Source organism: Anarhichas minor, unplaced genomic scaffold (assembly GCF_050575085.1).
Source record: "Anarhichas minor isolate MPS153535 unplaced genomic scaffold, ASM5057508v1 ptg000024l, whole genome shotgun sequence".
In the NCBI taxonomy this organism is placed as follows: domain Eukaryota; kingdom Metazoa; phylum Chordata; class Actinopteri; order Perciformes; family Anarhichadidae; genus Anarhichas; species Anarhichas minor.
In genome coordinates this window covers 5,749,932-5,771,852 of record NW_027466470.1, presented here as the reverse complement: position 1 = coordinate 5,771,852, position 21,921 = coordinate 5,749,932, and the positions used below count along the sequence as shown (strand labels likewise).

The following is a 21,921-nucleotide window of genomic DNA, read 5'->3' as shown; positions in this document are numbered from 1 at the left end:
GTTGTAAAATATAATAATAAGATATTTTGAAATGTCCCGTTGGCTCTCGGACATTTTTATAGACGACATAGTTGGAGCCCTAGTCTGGATTTCCTTTGGTTGGACACAAACAGCACAGGCATTTCATATAAGGAGTACAACTGTAACGTTACAATATAATACAACAACGTAATATTATCTGTGATTCCTCGTGCAACATGATCATTTATTCAAACATTGAATCCAACTGCAACTCATAGCTTTCTCAGCTCAACCACATTCTTCAATGGGTCCCTACTAAATACATTCTTTATTCTCTCTTTACAGATTCTAGTTGACAAGCTTGTTGGAGCAACATGAGCTGGAGCTTTCTCACTCGTCTCCTGGAAGAGATCCACAACCACTCCACCTTTGTGGGGAAAGTGTGGCTGACCGTGCTCATCATCTTCCGCATTGTGCTCACAGCGGTTGGAGGTGAGTCCATCTACTCGGACGAGCAGACCAAGTTCATCTGCAACACCAAGCAGCCCGGGTGTGACAACGTATGCTACGATGCGTTTGCCCCTCTCTCGCACGTCCGATTCTGGGTCTTCCAGATCATCATGATCTCCACTCCCTCTATCATGTACATGGGTTACGCCATCCACAAGATAGCCCGAACTACAGAGGTGGCTCGCAGGAAGCACCACAGGCTCCGCAAAAAGCCTCCTCCTCACTCCAGATGGAGAGAAAGCCACCACATGGAAGATGTCTTAGAAGAGGATGAAGATGACGATGCTGAGCCCATGATCTATGAGGATACGCTGGAGGTGCAGGAGGCCAAGCCCGAACCAGTGAGCAGCACTGGCAAAGACCCACCAAAACACGATGGCCGCCGAAGAATATTGCAAGAAGGCCTGATGAGAATCTATGTTCTACAGCTCATGTCGCGAGCTATTTTTGAAATCGCTTTCCTTGTAGGACAGTATCTCCTCTATGGGTTTCGAGTTAGTCCGTCATATGTATGCAACAGAGTCCCCTGTCCACACAGAGTGGACTGTTTCATCTCCAGGCCCACAGAGAAAACAATCTTCCTCCTCATCATGTATGTGGTGAGCTGCCTTTGTCTAGTGCTAAATCTGTGCGAAATGCTTCACTTGGGAATTGGCACTTTTCGGGACACCCTCCGCACGAAGAGGAACCGGGGCGTACGGACGTCCTACGGCTACCCGTTTTCTCGAAACATCCCAGCCTCTCCTCCGGGTTATAACCTTGTGATGAAGACAGACAAACCTAGCAGGATCCCCAACAGCCTCATCACCCACGAGCAGAACATGGCCAACGTGGCCCAGGAGCAGCAGTGCACCAGCCCAGATGAGAACATCCCGTCTGATTTGGCAAGCCTACACCGGCACCTACGGGTGGCCCAGGAACAGCTCGATATGGCCTTTCAAACATATCAAACCAAAACCAACCAGCAAACATCCAGAACCAGTAGTCCTGTATCTGGGGGCACAATGGCAGAACAAAATCGAGTGAATATGGTCCAAGAGAAACAAGGAGCGAGGCCGAAATCAGCCACAGAGAAGGCTGCAACCATTGTAAAAAATGGAAAGTCCTCTGTCTGGATCTAGAGATTAATCTAATTTAGTAAATTAACAGTTCAAACTTTTAGGACTCCAGGACTGCACTGTGACACAGCTGGAGGATGTGTGTGTGTGTGTGTGTGTGTGTGTGTGTGTGTGTGTGTGTGTGTGTGTGTGTGTGTGTGGTGTGTTTGCATGTGTGAGAGAGATGCGACTTAGGACAATAACAATTGAGAATTTCAATCACCCGCTGAAGGAGTACAGTACATCGTTTTTGGGAATTTAAAAGAAAACACACATGTGGAACTTATCAAATCCATTATCACGAATCTTCTTTGTTACTGTAGTGTGTCATTTTGTGCTTCCCATAGCTTTTGGACATGGTTAACATGTGCTTACTTAGTTAAACATCTCTAATTCCAGCTAAAATGTCAAAGTATAAACAGACTGCTTTGAGCTATTTATCTGATCTACCCTTGACTGCCACTAAACTGGATTAATTCTAACTTTGTAAGTGTGATTGTACCCTCAATCCAAATATAAAAAACGCAGTAAAAAACACTGTACAAATGCACAATGACTCACTTCTGAAGAACGAGGATTATTGTTGGAACGATGCATGTTTAACATGGTGGGATGTATTTTTGGATGTAGTATGGAGGGGTGTTTCTGGAAGCAGATGAAATGTGAAATATTTTGATAAAGATAATGAAACAGGGATGGCTCTTCTGGTGGACATCTGCTCGGTGTGATGATCTTGAGTCATTGCGTGCAAAGCCTTTATCTATTCTATATTTTTCAAAGTCTTGCAGTGTCACGTTTCAAGGGGAAGAGGTAAGTGAATAGAAAATCAGAGTTTTTTCTAAACTAAATACTGATTTTCCACGAACGGAAGCCGATGATGCATGCTTTAGAACTCGGAACATAAAGTATCCATATATCCTACAGTAGAAACCCATCCTTAGCTATTCAATTAGCTCTATATGTATCTTATGTTTAGACATGTTAGGTCTTGAAGATGACCATTTCAATTTGTATGTTTCTAAAATTGGTTTCTGAATAATATTTAATCCTGCCTTCACTGTTGTCATACTTCAAAGTGCCTAAAACGTTTAAAGACTGTTCTCGTATTTCATCCATGAAGGAATAAAGTCATTTGAAATCTCTGAGTTCTTGCTATATAACACACATCCGCCTCTCTGCTTCGCCACACTAATAGCAATGGTGAGTCTTTGAAACTGCAAAGGGAAAAGTTTTTATCATTGAAGTTGTAAAAAGTTATTTCATGCTCGGGATGATTTGTTAAGATTCTTCTTTTACTGACCACAGCAGATTTAAAGTATATGTACTTGTTTTAAGAAGAATTTTGAAATGTACGGGGCAGTAAACTTTAATGAGGAGAATCGCACTTAGTGATGTAGCAAAGCGTTGGTGCAGGAGGGGCATATCATTTTTACCACCTACGAAATCACACAGCATTGTATTGCCTTAATTAAATATGGGAAAATACCATAAAAAAGGAAAAGTAGCTCTTTTCCAAAATCAGCAACAGCAATGAGAAAATATTTAAAAATAAAACATAGGCCAATAATTAAAACAAGACTTAGGGTGTATACGTTAAGATTGACTTCTGGAGACAAACACCCATTAAATATTGGATAAGTAGCACCACGTGTGGACCAAACAAAGAAACCTAACCTACATTGCAGTAGCTCATTGTATACAACAGCAAACCCCATCAACGATCTGAAAAACTCCATCCTAAACATGACTAAATTATCTCCATATTTACAAATTATCACTGTATTCTGAGAGTTACAGGCGCCCTAGGAATGTTCTGTATCTAAACTCGACATCTTCTTACAAATGTAGGTTTCTTTTACCAAGCATTTGTATCCTGAAAGAAACCATTTGGTGCACTTTCACTTCACTTCATAGAGTTTTATTCTCTATTTTCCATCACTTGTGTTAGAAACAGGATTGCATGTTTGAAATCATGTACCTGCTAATGAGTTACACATTTTATTCGGTAACTTCAGATGTGTCCTCAGTTTTTTTGTATTTTCCCATCTGTTAATAAGTTACAATAGTTATCAATTGTGTCGCTGCTGACTTAAACTTCCTGAATATAATGCTCAGTGAAAATGACTGCTGAATGTACATGAATCCATGAAGTGGACATGCGGTAAGTCAAGTTAATCAATAAGAAATCATGCTACCTCTGAGAGGTAACACTGTTTATTTCATCTGTATAATCCAATGCATTTCAAAAATCACATTGGTACTATGCATACTTAACACAACACCATGTGCTGTGTTTAACAAAAGCATGAATGATGAACTTGAAGTTTTACCAGAACATTGCAGATATAGATGCACTAAATCTGTCTAGTTAACATATGAATGACATATTGACATTACAACTTATCTTGTACATATCTTGTTATAACAAGACTAAACTAAACAATTCCTCATGAACATTATATAACTGCGAATATTTTGGTCGTTCTCATGTAATAAGGAAATATATTGATATATCACATGCGTTATTTGGCATTACCTATTTGTATTTGTTTCAACATATAGATTTTAACAAGCAGGCCTAAATCTCAGGCAAATCTCAAATTTCTGTTGTTTTTGTTACCTCTATGTAAGCATGTTATACTCAACAAAAGCGACAGGAGTTTAGTGTAACTGTACATCTAAAAGTGAAGTAACAAACGTTTCCTAACAAGTAACGTACTGTACGTGTATACCACGCGAGCAACGAGCAAAACGTCACACACATCCGAGGTCATGTTATTATGGCGCAATGCATTGTGGGGTTTCAAAATGGAGCCCTTGCTACCGGAGTCAACCGCCATGTCCTGTGTTATGTAGCCGTCCACCGCTGTTAATTAACAGGCGGAGTAGCTATTTAAATTTGACACGTAATACAACAATGGGGAGTTTGTGTTTCGCCAGGGGAGCGTTCACGTCCGCCACAAAACACACGGGTCGATATTTGTGCGTACCGTTTCTCTTCGGTGTTTCAGCTCCAGCAGGTGTCCTTGTTAGAAGGTACAGCCAGGACACTGCCCGGAGAGATGTCCCCGTTCAGTGTGTGTGCTATCACCTACCTCACAGGACTTTACTTAAAATCCAGGGACAAGACACGAGCCCGTTCCTTCAGGGAATCATAACCAATGACATGGGGCTGCTGGAGGAGCCTGGACTCACAGCTATGTACTCGCACATGCTAAATGTACAAGGAAGAACACTATATGACATCATGTTGTACAGGTAGCGTATACTTCATTATACCGTTTTGTGTTTTCAGTTGACACCAGGGTGGGGCTAACGTTACTTATCTCAAGATGCAGTTACTGGTCGTTGGTAGCCCAGTAGCAGACAACAGAGTCAGTGGTGTGTGTTCAGTGTGGCTCAAACATTAGCTAACGTTAGGCACAGAGTCCTATGTTTAAGGTTAAATATACCAAATACAGGGGCACTGTGACTTTGACGTCAGTGGGATTTAAAAACACTCCCACTGTGCCAGCTGTTGTGCAATATGGACCTGGGAAAAAAAGACACTTTCCAATATGAAATGGCCTTCATTAAATACAGGAAGTGAGATGATGTATAAATGCTATTTGAAAACATTTTTTAGATTGCTAGAGCAGCAATTTGTGAATGAACTTCGCTGGCATATAAGGGCGGTCTATCTTTTCTTATTTGCAGGATAACTGGTGATGACAAGTAATCACATCCAGATAGTTCATGCATTATGTCATAAGAGATGTCATAAGGCACGATAAGCTTATATTTTAATGAATAGATGGCAACACACGGAGCATGAACTATTGTAACCCGGCCTGTCAAAAAATGCTATGTTACCATTTGAAGGACGCGTGTATGAATTTTAGCTGACAATGAAATGTGGTCGACCTTCTCAGTGGATACTAGTATATAGTAGCAACTCAATAGATACTAGTATGTGACTGTCGCAAAATATGTGAACTCTGCCTGAAAAGATAGACCTCTAATCCAGCTACAGATTAACTTTGTTCAGTTTATTTTTCCACTTGTCCATTTTTGTTACACAAAAATGTCTAACCAGCTGTTGAACTTTATAAAACAAGATACTTTTTACCACTTCTTTAGGTGCTACACAAAGATCTCTCTGGGCAATAAACAGTCATTAACTCAGGTTAATCAGCAGATTTGGGGAAATACATGTTTTCACCATAAATGTCTGTTGTAACACTGAGTTACCTGATTGTATAGTTTTTATGGTGGACGTTGTGTTTCATGAGGCACTAAATTTGCTGTGTTTCCTTTCAGTCTGAAAGAAGCAGATGCAGGACAGGGTGTTTTCCTGGAGTGTGACAGCACGATTAAGGACTCAATCTTGAGACATTTGAAGATGTACAAGCTCCGCAGAAAGGTCAACATGAACCCCTGTCCAGAGCTCTCTGTTTGGGCGGTGCTTTCCAAACCACAGAACGCAGGTCAAGAGGCCAGTACACCTGAGCTCTCCTCCCCAGACAAAGCTCTGGTTTGGGACACCGATCCTCGAACTCAGGAGATGGGCTGGAGATTGGTGTTGGACAGTCGAGTTGACCCCTTGGATGTCATTGCGTCATGTCAGAAAGGTGACACAGAAGAGTATCACAGACATCGCTACACAATAGGTAAGACCAGTCAGAATATGTAGAGTTTGTTAGAGAGAAAAAGAAAAACAGGACATGAAGTAAGGATTTGTACTCACTTGTATTTGTATGTGCTTTTGACTCTTTTTGACATGTTTTGTTTATATCCTTTACTGTCATTGTTGTCTAGGGCTTCCTGAGGGAGTAAGGGACCTTCCTCCTGGGCTGGCACTACCGCTAGAGTCAAATCTTGTCTACATGGAGGGTATCAGCTTCAGCAAGGGCTGTTACATTGGCCAGGAGCTCACAGCCAGGACTCATCACACTGGGGTGGTTCGGAAACGCCTGATGCCAGTACGCTTGTCAGCCCCGGTCCAAGCCCTCGAGGAAGGAGCTGCGCTGCAAACGCAGACAGGCAAGCCAGCTGGGAAGCACCGAGCAGGGGTCGGAGAGCTGGGCCTGAGCCTAATCCGCTTGGCTCATGCCAAAGAAGCGTTGACACTCAAATCTTCCGATGACACCACAGTGACACTCGAGGCTTCTGTGCCAGACTGGTGGCCTAAAGACGTGAATATTAACTGAAGAGAAGGATGTTTTATTGTTCCCTCAAATGTGACGCACATCCCATCTGACAGACTTCTTACAGACAGAACCCTGAAGTACAGTATGTTACACTGTCATTGCTTCACAGCTGTGTGGCACTAATCCATTTTTGTGAGGATTTTTGTTTTGTTTGCAATAAAATCTACTCTTTGGGGTGATTTTATAATAATCACCCCAATATAATAATTATTTAGCAGATCTATTTTCAGCACGATACAGGATATACCAACAGTGGCATGGTATTGGTGGCAATACAAAAACTCTATGTATTTTCTTTTTTTTTAATTTATCCATATTTCAGTGCAAAACAAATTCCAAACATTCATAATAAACATTTGAGATTGCCGTTGATCTCAAACCAAAGGTGTGGTAACATTGAGGCGACACCGCTGAAAATCTTATTCCTGATAAAGGAGGTGCTGCCCCCTTGTGGACTGTATGGTGTCCCGAATTTGCTGCAACATGGTTTCTGGCTGCAAAGTCAAAGTCGAATGATCAAGCCGCTTGAAGTCTTCATTGCAGAGTAGGCATTCAATAACGTGAGCCACTCTTTGTAGGTCAAAGGCAGCATGGTAAGGTCCAAGTGTGGTGAGGGTCTCCGAGAGATGCCGAGGGTAATCGCAGGAATCCCCAGAGGAACGAGCGTTCAGGAAAGCAATTCGGTTGTCGGCAATGATTTTCAGGAACGATGCAAATTCTGCATAGTTGATACCAGAGCAGGCCTTCATAATAACCTGAAAAGTAAAACGAACAATGACTTTAAGTATGACGTTGCAAACATTCACGGCAGCAGCGTGTTTCTAGAAAGCATGCAGACTTGTCTCTGAAGTACCTGACAGTGCTGATGCCACGAGTCCATCGTGTTTCTCCACTCGTCTATCTCCTTTTGAACAGACAAGAGCTCGTTCTGAAGGAACTGCCACATGATGTCTACGTTGCAGCCATTCAACCAGTTATGGTTAATAGAGATGGTGTCTTCCTGTCATAAGAACATTAAAGAGAGAATCCCCATGTCACAATTAGATAACAGACCTTAATGTATGATATGTCATAAGGTAGGTATTTAAACTAACTCAACTGCTTGGATTTTGTTGCCTTTACAGTTCTTACCAGATTATAAACTTGATGGTGCCAGCCGCTGGGCACGAAGATGATCTCACCCGCCTCTTGAATAATTTCGAGGGGTTGACAGGCTTCTTCAGAGTGTGGAAAAAGACCTCTGTCTCGAAGCTCGGCCGACGTTACATCATAAGGGAGGTTGCCGTGAGTGTCGCGTAAAAACTCCTCCTGACCTGGAGGATACAGGAGCCATTTCTTCCTGCCACAGATGTTTGCAGACCAGCTGTAGGAGCGGAACACATCGGCGTGGAACGGGGTCCTGGAGACGAGAAAGCGCATCTGATTGATAGATGTCCCGTATGTGTTGCCTCACACAACCTGACAATAAAAAGCTATATTCTAAATTGTTGCAAAAATTATGTTAAATGTTTCATACCATGAGCCCTTAGGTCCCATGTAGACAAATCGGTAGTCATCCACTTCAAGTGTATCCCAGTATTCATTAAGCCAGTCAGAAGAAAAGAAGACTGGTGTGGTGTAAACATTATGCTCTGGAAAGTCCCTGTAGAACCAGAATATTAAATGCATCATGGGTAATAATGCACACTGTGCTGTATGAAACAAAGTTTAGTTAAATCCATATGAATGAATACCTTGCCATGTGCCAGTCTTTAAGATAAAGACATCCTTTAGGTGATGAGTGGCCATTCTGGATGTATTCCTTCCAGTATTGTATAAATTCTTTAAAAGGCATTACTTGTTTAGGGTTTGCATTGTACTCCTTTGCATTGCAGTTTGCAACAGGAACAGGAGTCTCATCTGTGATGAAGAACAAACACATTATCTTACAGTAGCATTACACGACACCAGTAATTGCAGCCGCTGCATTATGACGCATGGTAGTTGGTTAACGTGTTAGTAATAGACCTATTTACCGAACTCTTGCAGCAGTTTCTGGAAATTGGGCTTCCCCACCTCGGACACCCATTGTTTTCTACACTTCCAGCCCTCCGTAAACCTTCTTGAAAACATACACGGGTGATTGGGAAGCAAGTATTTCTTGAAAAACTTAGAATAGCTCAGCTCCTTGTCGATGTAATCGACAAAATGTGAAGACCAGAACTGTTCGTACGACTGCCTTGGCATTTTGACCAGGCTGCAGCAGTTACGGTACGCCTCCCCGTCCATAATGGTAAACAAGACCTCGGCTAGCCTGTTAGCAAGCCTAGCTAGCTGTCACCGGTTGGACAGCAAGAAACGGTAATAATAAACTAGCAGGTCGATTAGTTTGACGTTACATAGCAAACGGCTTTTTACTAACGCTGTCAAGCGCAGGCTAGATTAGGCTGCAAATCATACATTATGCTAAAACGTGTTTTATTTTCTATTTTGACAACAGGTCGCTGCATATGACTCCATCCCGAAGAAGATATAGAAGGTTATATGGTTCCTGACCGACGGACATATAATATACCGTTGGTGTTTATTTATTGTCACTACTTCCTATATTGCCGTTTCAATGTATTTAATACGAACACTGTAGGTATTTTTATTTTTTTGCTAAATCAAAAACCGCCGCCCTAGCTAACGACGATTATGCCGCGGTAGCCTTTTCTCTGACAATAGTCATTTTCAAGGCGGACAGTAAATACAGACGCGCTCCTGCGTGACGTCACTTCCGTAATAAACATCAGCGATACCGATGGGTAACGTCATGCTCAGCCCAGCGAGGTAAATGTTGTTTTCGATCAATGGTGGTGTGGGACGGATATAATTGCATCCGAGAAGAAGTAATACACGCTAAGAGGGTTTATAACGTTGTACTGACACATGCGTAATGCGGTCGTTTTGGATAGAAAAGGTCGCTCTACCAAAACTGAAGCTGCCCGTCTGAACGCCTCAGCTGAGCTCATCTGCTGCCTGGATCCCTCATTACATTCTGAAGAAAGTATGTTCATTGTTAGGACACAGAGAGATCACTCTGTACAATGTCCTCATTGTGTGGTTAACAGCAACAGTGTGTGAGCTTGTATAGGAGATAATATGTTGCCTGATACTGAAGCTTATTTGTCCTTCTAGGTGAATCAGTGTATCTCCAAAATGAGCCGGGGCGTTGCTATCCACAGCTGGTCCGGCTCCTATTACATCAACAGTGAGAAGCGGTGGGAAAATGGCTCGCTGTCCCTCACCCGGACCATGGTGTACTTCGTCTCTAACCAGAGTAAGGAGAGCCTGGCCAGCTTCCGCCTCTCGAGGATCATGGAGATCAAGATGGAGTCGTCCAGTTTCATCTTCAGCACGCTCACAGTGCTTGAAGAGGGCAACGTGAAGCACTGGTTTGGTTCCCTTAAGCCCAACAGGGTGGTGGTTTATAATGTGTTAGAGCACTTCTGGAGGGAACGCCTTCTGTCCCCCACCTCAGAGGCCCGGGGGGCCGAAGGTCAACCCTCTAAAGGCAGAGAGCTGATCAACCTGGTGGCAGAGTCCCAGAGAAGACTGGAGGACACCGGCATGGTCCTCAGCCACCAAGGAGAGCAGTTTGACAATGTGATGCAGGGGCTGGAGAAGATTGACTCTGATCTGGGCGTGGCTGATAAGTAATTATCTGATGATTTTTTAATTTGGAAGACTTGTTCATATTTTATTCTAATGCTGTTGACTGCTATAATTAAGTAGTTCCAATACAAAAACAGGCCCAACATAATAACAGTGAAACAAGTCATACACCCATGATTTCATCCTTTCTCTGTTGCAGACTTCTGTTGGAGCTGGAGTCTCCCTCCTGGTGGCCTTTTGGTAAACTCCCCTGGAAGACTCAGCAGGACGCCAAGGCGGAGGACGCTTCAAGAGCTGCGGCCGCGGCAGCTTCCGCGACCGGCAAAGGGTCCGGTAGAAATAAGGTGATCGCAAGCATCCCAGCTGTAGTGAACAAAGGCGGGAACTCTGACTTAAAACCCGGATGCTTGTTGGTGCTGGTCTCCTCGCTGGAGGTGCGAGACACAAACTGCCAACTCCTTCACCGTTTTGAACGGAATGAGGTCGATGAGATCAGGGTGCACAGTCCGTATGAGATCACGGTTAGACAGCGGTTTATTGGGAAGCCGGATATATGCTACAGGTTCCTGTCTGCCAAGATGCCAGAGGCGATGTCCGTGTTGGAGATGCAGTACAAAAAGAAAGTGGAGCTCACTAGTGAATACTGTGCTTTCAAAGCAACTCCGGTTTCATCTCCGTGTGACACAGAGGGGCCAAACTGGAACGAAGGTGAGGCATGGATAATATACATATCAAGCGCTCCCTCACTGTTTCCATGTCTCGTATGGAATTGACCACTAAGTGGCAGTAAAGGTCTATGTTTCCACCTCTGTATATTTATAGGTGTGCAGCCACATGTAAAAACATTTCATCCACATGCTTTTTGGACACGGTTACGGGTGTCTCTCCCTGACAGATATTTAGTTTTGATGAGTCACTTCATCCTTATTGCCTCAGTTACTTTGAGTTTACTGTCTGGTTTCCTCATAAACAACATATGCACTCTGCACTTCTTTTTCTGCACCATCTCCACCCATGGAGTCAGGTTTGCTGCAAAAGTGCCAAGAGACAGATCTCCCACTGGAGGTCCCAGCAGGAGCGCTGTCCCAGTTGCAGGTGCACGTCCTCCAGCCGTCTGTCAGTCAGTCCGAGGCCCAAGAACTCAAACAGGTGAGACCTGTGTGGATATGTGACTTGCATTTATATTTGTATAATTCAGTGTGGCTTTGTGGCACAAAGGCAGTAAAACTGCCTGTGCCAAAGCACACTGATTGTAATCCTGCGGGCTTAATAATAATAATAACTAGAAAATTTCGCAAGAAATTTTGACAGTGTGGCTTCTACTGCCCGAAGACGTCGCAATATATATAGCTACACACGCGATGTTACCGGTAGTATCGTTGAGGTTCGATTGAGATATCGCTTTTCTCTTTTCTGCATTTTAGATTCATACTCTTGGATTCAATCTTGTATTTGTGATGGACAGTCCACAAATGGCTCCCGTCATTTCTGTACTGGACATATACATCTTTGTTTGAGAAGCCTTTGGAAATGATGGGAGCTGACGCTCCCATCATTTCTGTACAAACCTCATTCTGAGCTTCACGTTAAGATACAGTTACTGTTAAACTTATACGCACCTAACTATGATGATGAATCCTTTATTCAAGATATTTTTATGAAGGTATCAGGGGGACAACAAAACATACTTGTAGGAGGTGATTTTAATTTTTGTTTAGATCCTATATTAGATAAATCAACAACATCCAAAACAAAAGCAGCTAAAACTACCTTATCGTTTATGAAAGAACTGAAATACAATACATTACATACCTACAAAGTTGAAAAAAACATTTTACGAACCAAACAAAAATATTATGAATTGGGAGAGAAAGCTCACAAAATTCTGTCCTGGCAATTGAGAACAGAGGAAAACTCAAGGTTAATTAATGCAATTCAAACTGAAACGGGTGCAATCTCACACAAACCAACAGAAATTAAGGACTCATTCAAACAGTTTTATACAAATCTATATACATCAGAATCGCCAGAGGATCTATCTAAGATTGATGAATTTCTGTCCACTATTGAATTGCCGAAATTCGGCCACGAAGACCAAAAGAATCTTGATTTGCCCTTCACCCAGAAAGAAATTGAAAAGGCCTTATGTTCACTACAACCCAATAAATCACCAGGAGAGGACGGCTTCCCTCCTGAATTCTACAGAGAATTTAAGGACTTACTTACCCCCCTTATAATGGATGTGATCAATTTAGCATCCAAAACTCAAACTCTTCCTGAATCATTCTCCACTGCCATAATCACTGTGATTCACAAAAAAAATAGAGATCCATTAAAGTGTTCCTCTTTTCGACCCATTTCCTTGTTGAATTCAGATTATAAATTGATTTCCAAAGTCCTGGCTAATAGGCTTGGCCAATATTTGCCAAAATTAATAAACCTAGACCAGAGCGGCTTTATTTTGAAATGCTCATCAGCCAATAACTTGTGCAGACTCTTTAATATTATCCATCTAACAAAATCTAAAACTGAACCTAGTGTAGCTGTAGCATTAGATGCTGAAAAGGCCTTTGATAGGCTAGAGTGGCCGTATTTATTCAAAGTTTTGGACAAGTTTGGATTTGGCCATTTGTTTATCAATTGGGTGAAAACACTTTACCATAAACCCAGAGCCAAAATTACCACAAATGGACAGACTTCGACAGCATTTCCCTTGAGTAGATCGAGTCGACAGGGCTGCCCTCTGTCTCCAGGACTCTTTGTCCTGGCTATTGAACCACTTGCTGAAGCAATTAGACGGGATCCAGATATAAAGGGGTTCAGAGTGGACCAAATAAATCATAAAATGAATCTCCTGGCAGATGATGTAATTTTGTATCTAACAGACCCGGTTAAATCTCTCACTAAATTACAGACGCTACTAAACACCTATGGTGCTATTTCAGGATACAAGGTCAATCTGGAAAAAAGTGAAATTATTCCACTCACGAACTTCGATCACACTGAATACCAACAAACAACCCCATTTAAGTGGCTTCCGAATATTAAATATCTAGGAATAATTATAGATAATGATCTTAAAAATTTGTACAAACTTAATTACCTCCCATTGCTGAGTAAAATCGAGGACGACCTACACAGATGGATGAATCTACCCATTACTCTAATTGGTCGAATAAACTGTGTGAAAATGAATATTCTCCCGAGGTTGCAGTATCTTTTCCAGTCCTTACCCATTCCATTACCTCAAACCATTTTTAAAACCCTCAACAAACACATTAGGCAGTTTTTATGGAACTGTAAAATGTAAAGGGTGTCAATGGAAAAATTAACATGGGATTATAGTCTAGGAGGTTTTCGACTACCCAATTTGAAGAAATATTATTTAGCAGCCCAGATGCGATATATTTTGTCATTTTTTGACGGTGATACTGCCCCCTCTTGGATACAAATTGCACTTCATCCTCTGAAAGAAGAAACCTCCAGTGATTTTATTTATAAATGGAACTCCAAAACCATATCCAAGAGGACAGACAATCCTATTTTGAAACATTTTATTAAAATATGGTATGAAGTTCACAAAACTCTTGGACTAAATATGAGACTATCACCAAAAACACCTCTAATACAAAATTAACTTGTGCCCATGACTCTAAGTAACAAGATTCTGGAGACTTGGCATGACAGAGGAATCCAGCATCTCGAAGATTGCTTTGATAAAGGACTCCTCATGTCTTTTGAAGAACTGAAGAGAAAATATGATTTGCCCAGTAGAACTTTCTTTTGTTATCTCTAGTTAAGATCCTTTTTGAGAACCAACCTGGGCCCTGGAATGACTCTACCTGTGTTAACTAATGTGGAAAAATTGCTTCACCAGGGAAATGTTTACAAATTTATTTCTAAAATGTACTCCATGTTGCTGAATGAGGGCCCAAAACCAGGATTACACAGATCCAGGATGAGATGGGAATCAGACTTGAACATAACAATTGATGAAGAACTCTGGTCAGATTTGTGCAAGAACAGTTTGTCAGCAACAGTTAATGCCAATTGTCAGAAATGTGTTTCAGATGTGGTATAGAGGTCGGTTCCTTCCTACACTGTACCTGGCTTTGCACAAAGGTGAGGTCCTTTTGGTATGACTTTTGTAATATAATAACTAAGATCACAGGGGTTACCTTTCCATTAGATCCTGAGCTATGTTTACTGGGAAACTTCACAACTCTCAACAGGTCTTTAACGAAGCTCCAAATTAAACTTACAGAAATTGCTTTATGTGTGGCCAGGAAATGTAATGCAATGACGTGGAAGTCTGATTCCCCCACTCTCATCGAGAAATGGTCTGTGGAAATGAACAGTTGCATTCCTCTTGAAAAGATCACATATAGTCTCAGAAAAAGATATCATTTATTTTTGAAAATCTGGCAGCCTTATTTGGAGTACATGGGTACAACACTAACAGTACCATACACTAACAAATGTCCCCGTTAAATTACAGTAAACAGCTGGCAGCTACAGCTTCCAGCATTCAACTGTAATTCTACAGCGTACCTACTGTAATTTACAACGGTTTAATACTGTAAAAAATATTACAGTACAGTACTGTATAGAAAATGCATTACTGTTATTTCAGTGTTCCTACTGTATTGTCCATGAACAGTTCATTACCGTAAAATGTATTACAGTACTATAGAATGTATATTTACAGTATGACACTGCTAGAAGCTAATGCTTTAAAAATGTTACATTTCAAAATAAAACCCCTGAAAATTGCAAGCATAGAACCGACTCAAACAAGAGATGGCCTTACATTAAAAAGCTTTTATTAAAGCCAATGCAGTGTCAAACACCTTCAATAACTGACAATTTGACAGTGATCGCATTTTTGCAAAATACAAATAATAAAAGCAACATATAAAATCACATTCATTAAAAATGTATCAAACACATTCAGGAGCAAAAAACATTGTAAGTAATTACATTATTGTACAATCAGACAAGAACACTGAATCGTGTTGAACAGATTCTCAACAATCTACTGTGTATAAAACTCTTATAGTATTCTAAATGTAAAAGAGCACATCTGTAACTGCACGTTTGAGACAACAGGATAAAACAAAACAATTTTATCTCTCCTTCACCTTTGTGATGTCCTGCGTGGTAATGTGCCGGGACTACATAAAGCCCCACTCAAAGTCCAGGAGGTTTTTTATGAGGGTGGCCACATGGGGATTGACAGCTGCTGCCTTCTTCTGGACCAGCTTCCCTGTCTTTCTGGACACCACCTTCCCCTGGTTGGCCTTTGTCCCCCTTTCCGGGTTGAGACCAATGAAGCGCCTAAATAACAGAGAAAGCATATTAGGTGTGGTATGTAAAGAGTATTTGCACTTCATACTGAACCCCATTGAAATAAACAAATACAAAAGTTGTTTTCATTATAATGACCTCTGTGTCTACTAATAATGAGAGAATTATCTTATTTTCATCTAACATGTGTGTGAATATTTCATACAAGTAAAAAATGTGAACATACAAGGTCTGATTTTTGTGCTCAATCATTTTGCAACATATTAACCTTAAAAAAAAAATCCAAACAATATTTAAGACCGCAGAAAACTTACCTTTGAACAAACTCCAGTGTCCTTGCAGCTTCCTCTTGGTATTGCAAGTTGAACACATGGTAGCCGGCGAAAACTGCAGCAAGCCCTGTGATGAAGCTCGGTTGGAGCGCCCAATTGTGACTTCCTCAAAATTACAGTTAATGTTCTGAAACCATATCAAACATAGGAATTGGGGCCCTATCCAGGCATTTTTTATGTTTGTGGTGTTAAAAATGTGAGCTCCAGAGCAATAGACAAAACTGGTACCGTCTGCTTTCTTTGAGAAATTAGTGGTGAGATTTAACATGGAGTCTAATGGAGCAGTTGGTTGGAGTTCATGTCGCTCTGCGGCTCTTTGAACCAAATGTGTAAGTCCGTTGGATTCCATAGACACTTTACTGCGACCAGCACAACATTTCCAAGCTTTTTGGCCAAAATGGTGTATAACGAGTAAAAATTGTGGGAGCTGGAGCAATTTGTTTGGAAAAATCAGTTATGCTCTCACTCTAGCTCTTAACGAGCCGTGCAATACACACCCATTATAAAATCTGAAACAGACCCAAAATTTTCCTGAAACTTAATCTGTGACTTCATGAAAACTAGTGCTAGCTATCAAAATGTCCCTTTGGCTCAATAAAGTGCAGCGTTTTGTCTACCTTTTAAACTTTGAATCATGTTTCTACGTTAATGTACGGCTAGTCAATAAGTGTTTTTTTAGCTCTCTTCACGCCGAAATCTTTAGGAATTTTCTAGTTATATTTATTATAGTAAACAACCCTATGGTTTAAGTGACACGTATTTTTGAAAGTTCCATTCCAACCCACAATTCACCAGAGTGATTTTTATTTTTCATCCTGTATGATTAAAATGTTATTTAGTGAGACCACAAACCCAAGTCCATCCTGCTTTTAAGAGAAGGAAAGAAACCTGTTCAGTCATTTGGTCAGACTTTACGACGTCTTTCCATTCAGAACGTCGCAACGCTGAGAAATGTTACACACATGGTCTGTGGTGGCAAGACCTTCGCAGTGACGCAAATCCAGGCCTATGATGAAGGCAATTTTTATTCCAGGTTCTATTCTTAGAATATCATTTAATTAATGTAAAACCTTTTCAGTAAACTACTTTATGTTTTTGTTTCATCATGTTTAGATACGCATCACATACACACAGGCTCTACAACCTGGTGCCAAGATGACATCAAAGCTTACTAGATATAATGTAAACGCTTCCAACACAGAAGTGACAAAACCATCTTTGCATTGAATGAGAGCTTAAGTCAGACAGATAGAATATTTCTGAGGGCCATACAGACAAATATTTAAAAAGTTAAAAAAATCTGACATTGATTTTCTTTTTTTTTTGTACATAAACACATAACATAAACAAGGTAAGGTACATACAGACTATTGGGGTCGACAAGTGCGAGGCATTTGCTTGCAGCCTTGTATGACCCAGCTCTGTTGCAGTGTTTTCATCATGGTTTAATTACTTAACAGTCCTATTACATGATGCATTATTACGTAGACCCACTGCATTACATCTTATCTCCAACGAGGCATTGTTAAGACTTTACACCTAATATTCAGTTAATTATTGTTCATAATAACAACGTACAATGTATCACTGTTGTCTTATAATCTTTTTTTCAAACAAATTTATCACAGCAGTGACAGCATCGGGCCAGGTTGGCTCGTCTATTGTGTTCATAAATGGCGTCTTGTCTACAGCTGACAATGGTTCAAACTTCAAAGGCTGCCAATTTGGACTTAATGCTCTGCTTCTGTACACACCCGACTCTTAATGTAATCCATGCCAAGATTAGAATCGACAGAGGGTCACTCAGTTTGATATCCTGCAGTAAGTGCTTTAGCAAACATTCCCCTTTGTCCCAACGTTTTATACCAGTATTATTCTTTGAGGATGGAAATGACTAATTTGCTAACAGCACAAACTGGTTTACTCACTCGTGGGTTTCATGTGCTGTATTTCTTTCTGATAATTCACAGTCCTGAAATTTCACAGTCCTGCACAAGACTAGCATTTTAGCTCATGTGTTTTTCTATCAGTCCTAGCCTAAATGTTTAATTTGAGGGCTTTCTACATGACTAAAGCCCTCGAACCATCGTATAAGCAGCAGCTAAAAATATTCATTTTCTGTGTTTTTCTATGACACACTAAAACTGTGAATGTTAACTGCAATGTGTGTTTCAGTCATGTGCTCCCCGCTGACATAGTAAAGTCGCAGACCTGAGTGAGCAAATACAGTCGTTCCTCGGTGTGTGTGTGTTGACACACTATCTGTTTTCCAAACTGCTGTCTGGAACTGTTTCTGTGCTCAGTTCCAACGTCCGGCCAGTGAAAACTGACATAATGTCGGTGGGTGTGTGAGAGCATGTGTAGCATAGCGTAATATTAGTTTAGAAACCATGGTGGTGGGGGTTGGGGGGAGTGTTTATTAGATTTTGCTTGGCACATCACCTTGTATTTAAGTTGTTCCATCAACCATAACATACACCGTTGTTGGACCGTGGAGATGTAGTCGCAGTATTCCTTAAAACCACTGAGAGCTGAAAACAAACAGTATTGTATGATTTCAATGGGCCCAGGAGATAAGCTAAGATTTCTCTCTCAATATCTTCCCAAGCTTCATATACTGCATAATGTGGAACAATATCATATCTGCCACGTGAGTAGATGTTATTGCATCCTGGTTTGTGTTAAATCGTAAAGTTCCCTCATCTGCAGACTGACTGACCCCGTCTTTACACGTCTTCACATATGGTCCACATGTTCCACCCCGCAACTGCTTTTTCTGTAGGTTTCAGTATTTAATCTTCTTTTATTCGTGTCTTGCTCCTCAGTTGTCCATGGCCACTGGGGGCTAGTGTGTAATTCAAACAAGGACTGCGTGCGTCTCCACGAGCGTGTACATTTTTTGATCGTGTGTGTGTGTGTGTGTGTGTGTGTGTGTGTGTTTGTGCAGATGCTGATGCAGCTGAAGAACCTTGCCCTGGAGGCAGAGACCGAGCTGGAACGGCAGGATGATGTTCTGGACGACCTGACCAGCTCCACTGACAGAGCCACCATGCACATAGAGAAGCACACCTGCCGCATGAAAAGACTGCTGTAGCTCTGACAGTCCAGCAGACGCATGCGGTCAACATGTCTCCCCCCCCCCTTGAGAATTGCACTGTAAGCTTCCTCATTGCCCTCACAGGATTGGTACATTGTGAGAACAGCGGAAAACAGCAGCATGGACCTGCATATCAAAAATAGTTCATAGGATTTCTGTTCCTTATAACCACATGGGTTCGAGTATCAGTGATTTCTGAGACATGCAGCAAATTTTGCTCAATACTAAAGATGTTTTCCAATATCCCTGACATTTTCAGATAATCATTAAGACTTTGCGCTTAGTGAAAATATAAATGTGTCTATATTTTTTATTTCATGAATTAATTTTAAGCAATTCAAACACGTATGACTGATAAACGAGCCATCTTTATGAAAGGTAGAGTCTCGGCCCTCTGAATGTGTGTCCTGAAGCACTTAGCCGCTGTGTTGCTGTGCTAGCATTGTTAGCATTGTTAGTATTGCATATTACTTTTTGGAGTTGCCATATGGAAATAACATACTTGATCTCCCCCTGATTGCCCACCCAGCCCTAGATTCAGTGCCTGGTAGTGGTGCTTATGGCTCGGCTTAGCCTCGTGAATCAAGTAATCACATCCTCATCGGCGCACTAGTGACTCCTACTGAGTTGTTGAGTCACCGGAGCGGGATTTTGGGGGAATGGCTTGAATCCTCATTGCACTCTATGTGTGTATCAGAAGAGACACACAGCAGTTTACACTTTCCCCGGGTCCAGCGTGAGACAGCAATGACAATGACAGTGACGGGCAAAATGGACGTTTGAAAACAACCCATTTATTCTCTCTGCACAAATTAGTTTATAACAAACTGCATGTGGATCCATGGCAATGTAGTGACATTTATAAGATTACCCTGATTTGATCTTCTTGATGCAAGTTGGGTTAATTAATGGATTTCCCAATAACATGATTTTCAAGTAATAGACTTGCAGATAAAGTGTTCCAGTGTTTTCACAGTAATATCATGTGTTTCTGATGATGCACTGGCATTCTTTCTTTTAAGAACCGTTACTGTGCCGATGACTTGTCTTTCTCAGGTCCTACAGTAGGTGTCACTTGTCCTCTCTGTGGCTTCATGTTGCATGTCTCAATAATGCTGCCTTGTATTGCATCAAGTGAAAATGTCCCCTCATTACCAATATATAGCAGAAGACTGTAAATGTGCAACTAAGTTCTGGGAAAACAGAACAGAAACACTCAAATATTATCCACAAAATACTCCATATTAAGGTCCACATCTACTGTATATGTCTTGCTGAAGATTGATACTATTCTAACTCTTGACAGATACATGTAATTCTGTGATTTTATTGTGGCCTGTTATCTCTGTGAACTTAGCTGGAAGTTAAACTTGAAATGTCTGTACCATGTTTTTAAGATAACGATTTCAGTGCTGTATCGGCTCTTTGCTAAGTTTATGCCAACACTGGATACAACAGAACGATTAGCTTTAAATATAAGGGCAAAAGTACACCTGCATTTTTCTCATTGCAAACTAATTAATAGATTAAGCTGGCATTGTAAGTATTGGAATTAATTCCTTTTTATGAATTCAGCTAGGAAGTCATCACCATTGAAAGTCTGTAATAGCATAATAATAAAGTACTCAGATTACAAGTAAATCATTGTTGGTTTATTTGAATTATTTTGTTTTATGTTAACAATTGATCAGATTATGTGTATCAGGCCAATATTTTTACGAGTATGAGTAAGGAACCCACATTAACACTTGACTACAGTTCCTCTCAGGTCTGCGTTTTAGCGTCTTTGAGCTCATTGTTTTGGTTCACGCAGCGCTTTCGTCTGCATTTTTAGCTGCAGCTAGTTTTAGCAGCAACACTCTGATGAATCCATGTAATCCATGTACGCTACCTTATAACTTCAAAAATGTAGCAGCCGGAGGGCAGCACAGTCCTGTTTGGCAAAATAACTTGAGCTAACAACTAACGTTAAAGGCACACTTATATCAATTACTCACCGCGCGGCTCTGTGAATTCTTGAAAACATTTTTTTCAGGTGACCAACGTTGTACAATCCTGCTTTGCTCACTTGAGACAGCTAAGCAAAATCAGGCCATTCTTTTCACTTGCAGAAAAGTCATTCACGCTTTTATCTCTTCCAGACCTGGCTACTGCGATGCACTTTATTGTGGTATCAGCTGGCGAAACATTCAAAGACTGCAATTAATACGGAACGCTGCTGCCAGGCTTTTAACTTGCACAAAGAGAAGTGACCACATCACACCAATCCTTGCTGCTCTTCACTGGTTACTTGTGAGTTTTAGAATTGATTTTAAGATTGTACTGCTCGTTCTTTAAAGCCTTTCTATATCTGCGTGCTGCTGATTCCCTATGAGCCTGACCACTGCCCTATTAACAGTTCCAAAATTACGAATGGTCAATAAAGGTGACCGGACCGTTGCTAACTGTGGAACTCCATTCTTGGAGATCTAATGCAGGCCAATTCAATATCATTTTTATATATTTCCTTTTGTTATGTTGCAGCCTTATGCTAAAATCGTTTAAATTCAGTTTTCCCTCATCAACCTACAATCAATACCACATGATGACAAAGCAAAAACAGGGTTTTCCAATTTATCAGAAAGAAAAAACTGAAATATCAAATTGACACAAGTGTTCAAACCCTTTGCTGTGACACTTGACATGTAGCTCAGGTGCCTCCCATTTATCTTGATCACCTTTGAGATGTTTCTACACCTTGATTGGAGTCCACCTGTGGTAAATTCAATTGATGGGAGATGATTTGGAAAGGC

The 21,921-nt window shown here is 41.0% G+C and overlaps 4 protein-coding genes across 5 annotated transcripts; 3 read left to right on the top strand and 1 right to left on the bottom strand.

Annotated features, from left to right (window-relative positions):
- The first annotated feature begins 331 nt into the window (after nt 1–331).
- gjc2 (gap junction protein gamma 2) lies at nt 332–1,592 on the top strand. The gene has a single exon (XM_076097202.1). It carries the CDS (start codon nt 336–338, stop codon nt 1,590–1,592), a length of 1,257 nt encoding a protein of 418 aa, XP_075953317.1. The 5' UTR covers nt 332–335.
- A 2,778-nt stretch (nt 1,593–4,370) lies between these two features.
- Nucleotides 4,371–7,157, top strand: iba57 (iron-sulfur cluster assembly factor IBA57). Its single transcript, XM_076097203.1, has 3 exons — nt 4,371–4,826; nt 5,868–6,217; nt 6,366–7,157. Exons 1-3 carry the CDS (start codon nt 4,486–4,488, stop codon nt 6,755–6,757), a joined length of 1,083 nt encoding a protein of 360 aa, XP_075953318.1. The 5' UTR covers nt 4,371–4,485; the 3' UTR covers nt 6,758–7,157.
- On the bottom strand, nt 6,755–9,478 carry jmjd4 (jumonji domain containing 4). The gene is made up of 6 exons (XM_076097199.1): nt 8,773–9,478; nt 8,491–8,656; nt 8,274–8,399; nt 7,889–8,156; nt 7,611–7,757; nt 6,755–7,512 (listed from the first exon to the last, which is right to left on the bottom strand). The coding sequence occupies exons 1-6, from the start codon at nt 9,023–9,025 to the stop codon at nt 7,177–7,179; spliced, it is 1,296 nt and encodes a 431-aa protein (XP_075953314.1). The 5' UTR covers nt 9,026–9,478; the 3' UTR covers nt 6,755–7,176.
- Nucleotides 9,112–20,770, top strand: snap47 (synaptosome associated protein 47). Of its 2 annotated transcripts, XM_076097200.1 has the most exons (6): nt 9,118–9,568; nt 9,694–9,785; nt 9,917–10,434; nt 10,593–11,101; nt 11,418–11,542; nt 18,980–20,770. In XM_076097200.1, the coding sequence occupies exons 3-6, from the start codon at nt 9,938–9,940 to the stop codon at nt 19,124–19,126; spliced, it is 1,278 nt and encodes a 425-aa protein (XP_075953315.1). In that variant the 5' UTR covers nt 9,118–9,568; nt 9,694–9,785; nt 9,917–9,937; the 3' UTR covers nt 19,127–20,770. The 2 variants fall into 2 exon arrangements, with proteins under 2 accessions (XP_075953316.1, XP_075953315.1); XM_076097201.1 differs by lacking the exon at nt 18,980–20,770 and adding an exon at nt 14,051–15,821 and having other exon boundaries at nt 9,112–9,785.
- The last annotated feature ends 1,151 nt before the right edge of the window (nt 20,771–21,921 follow it).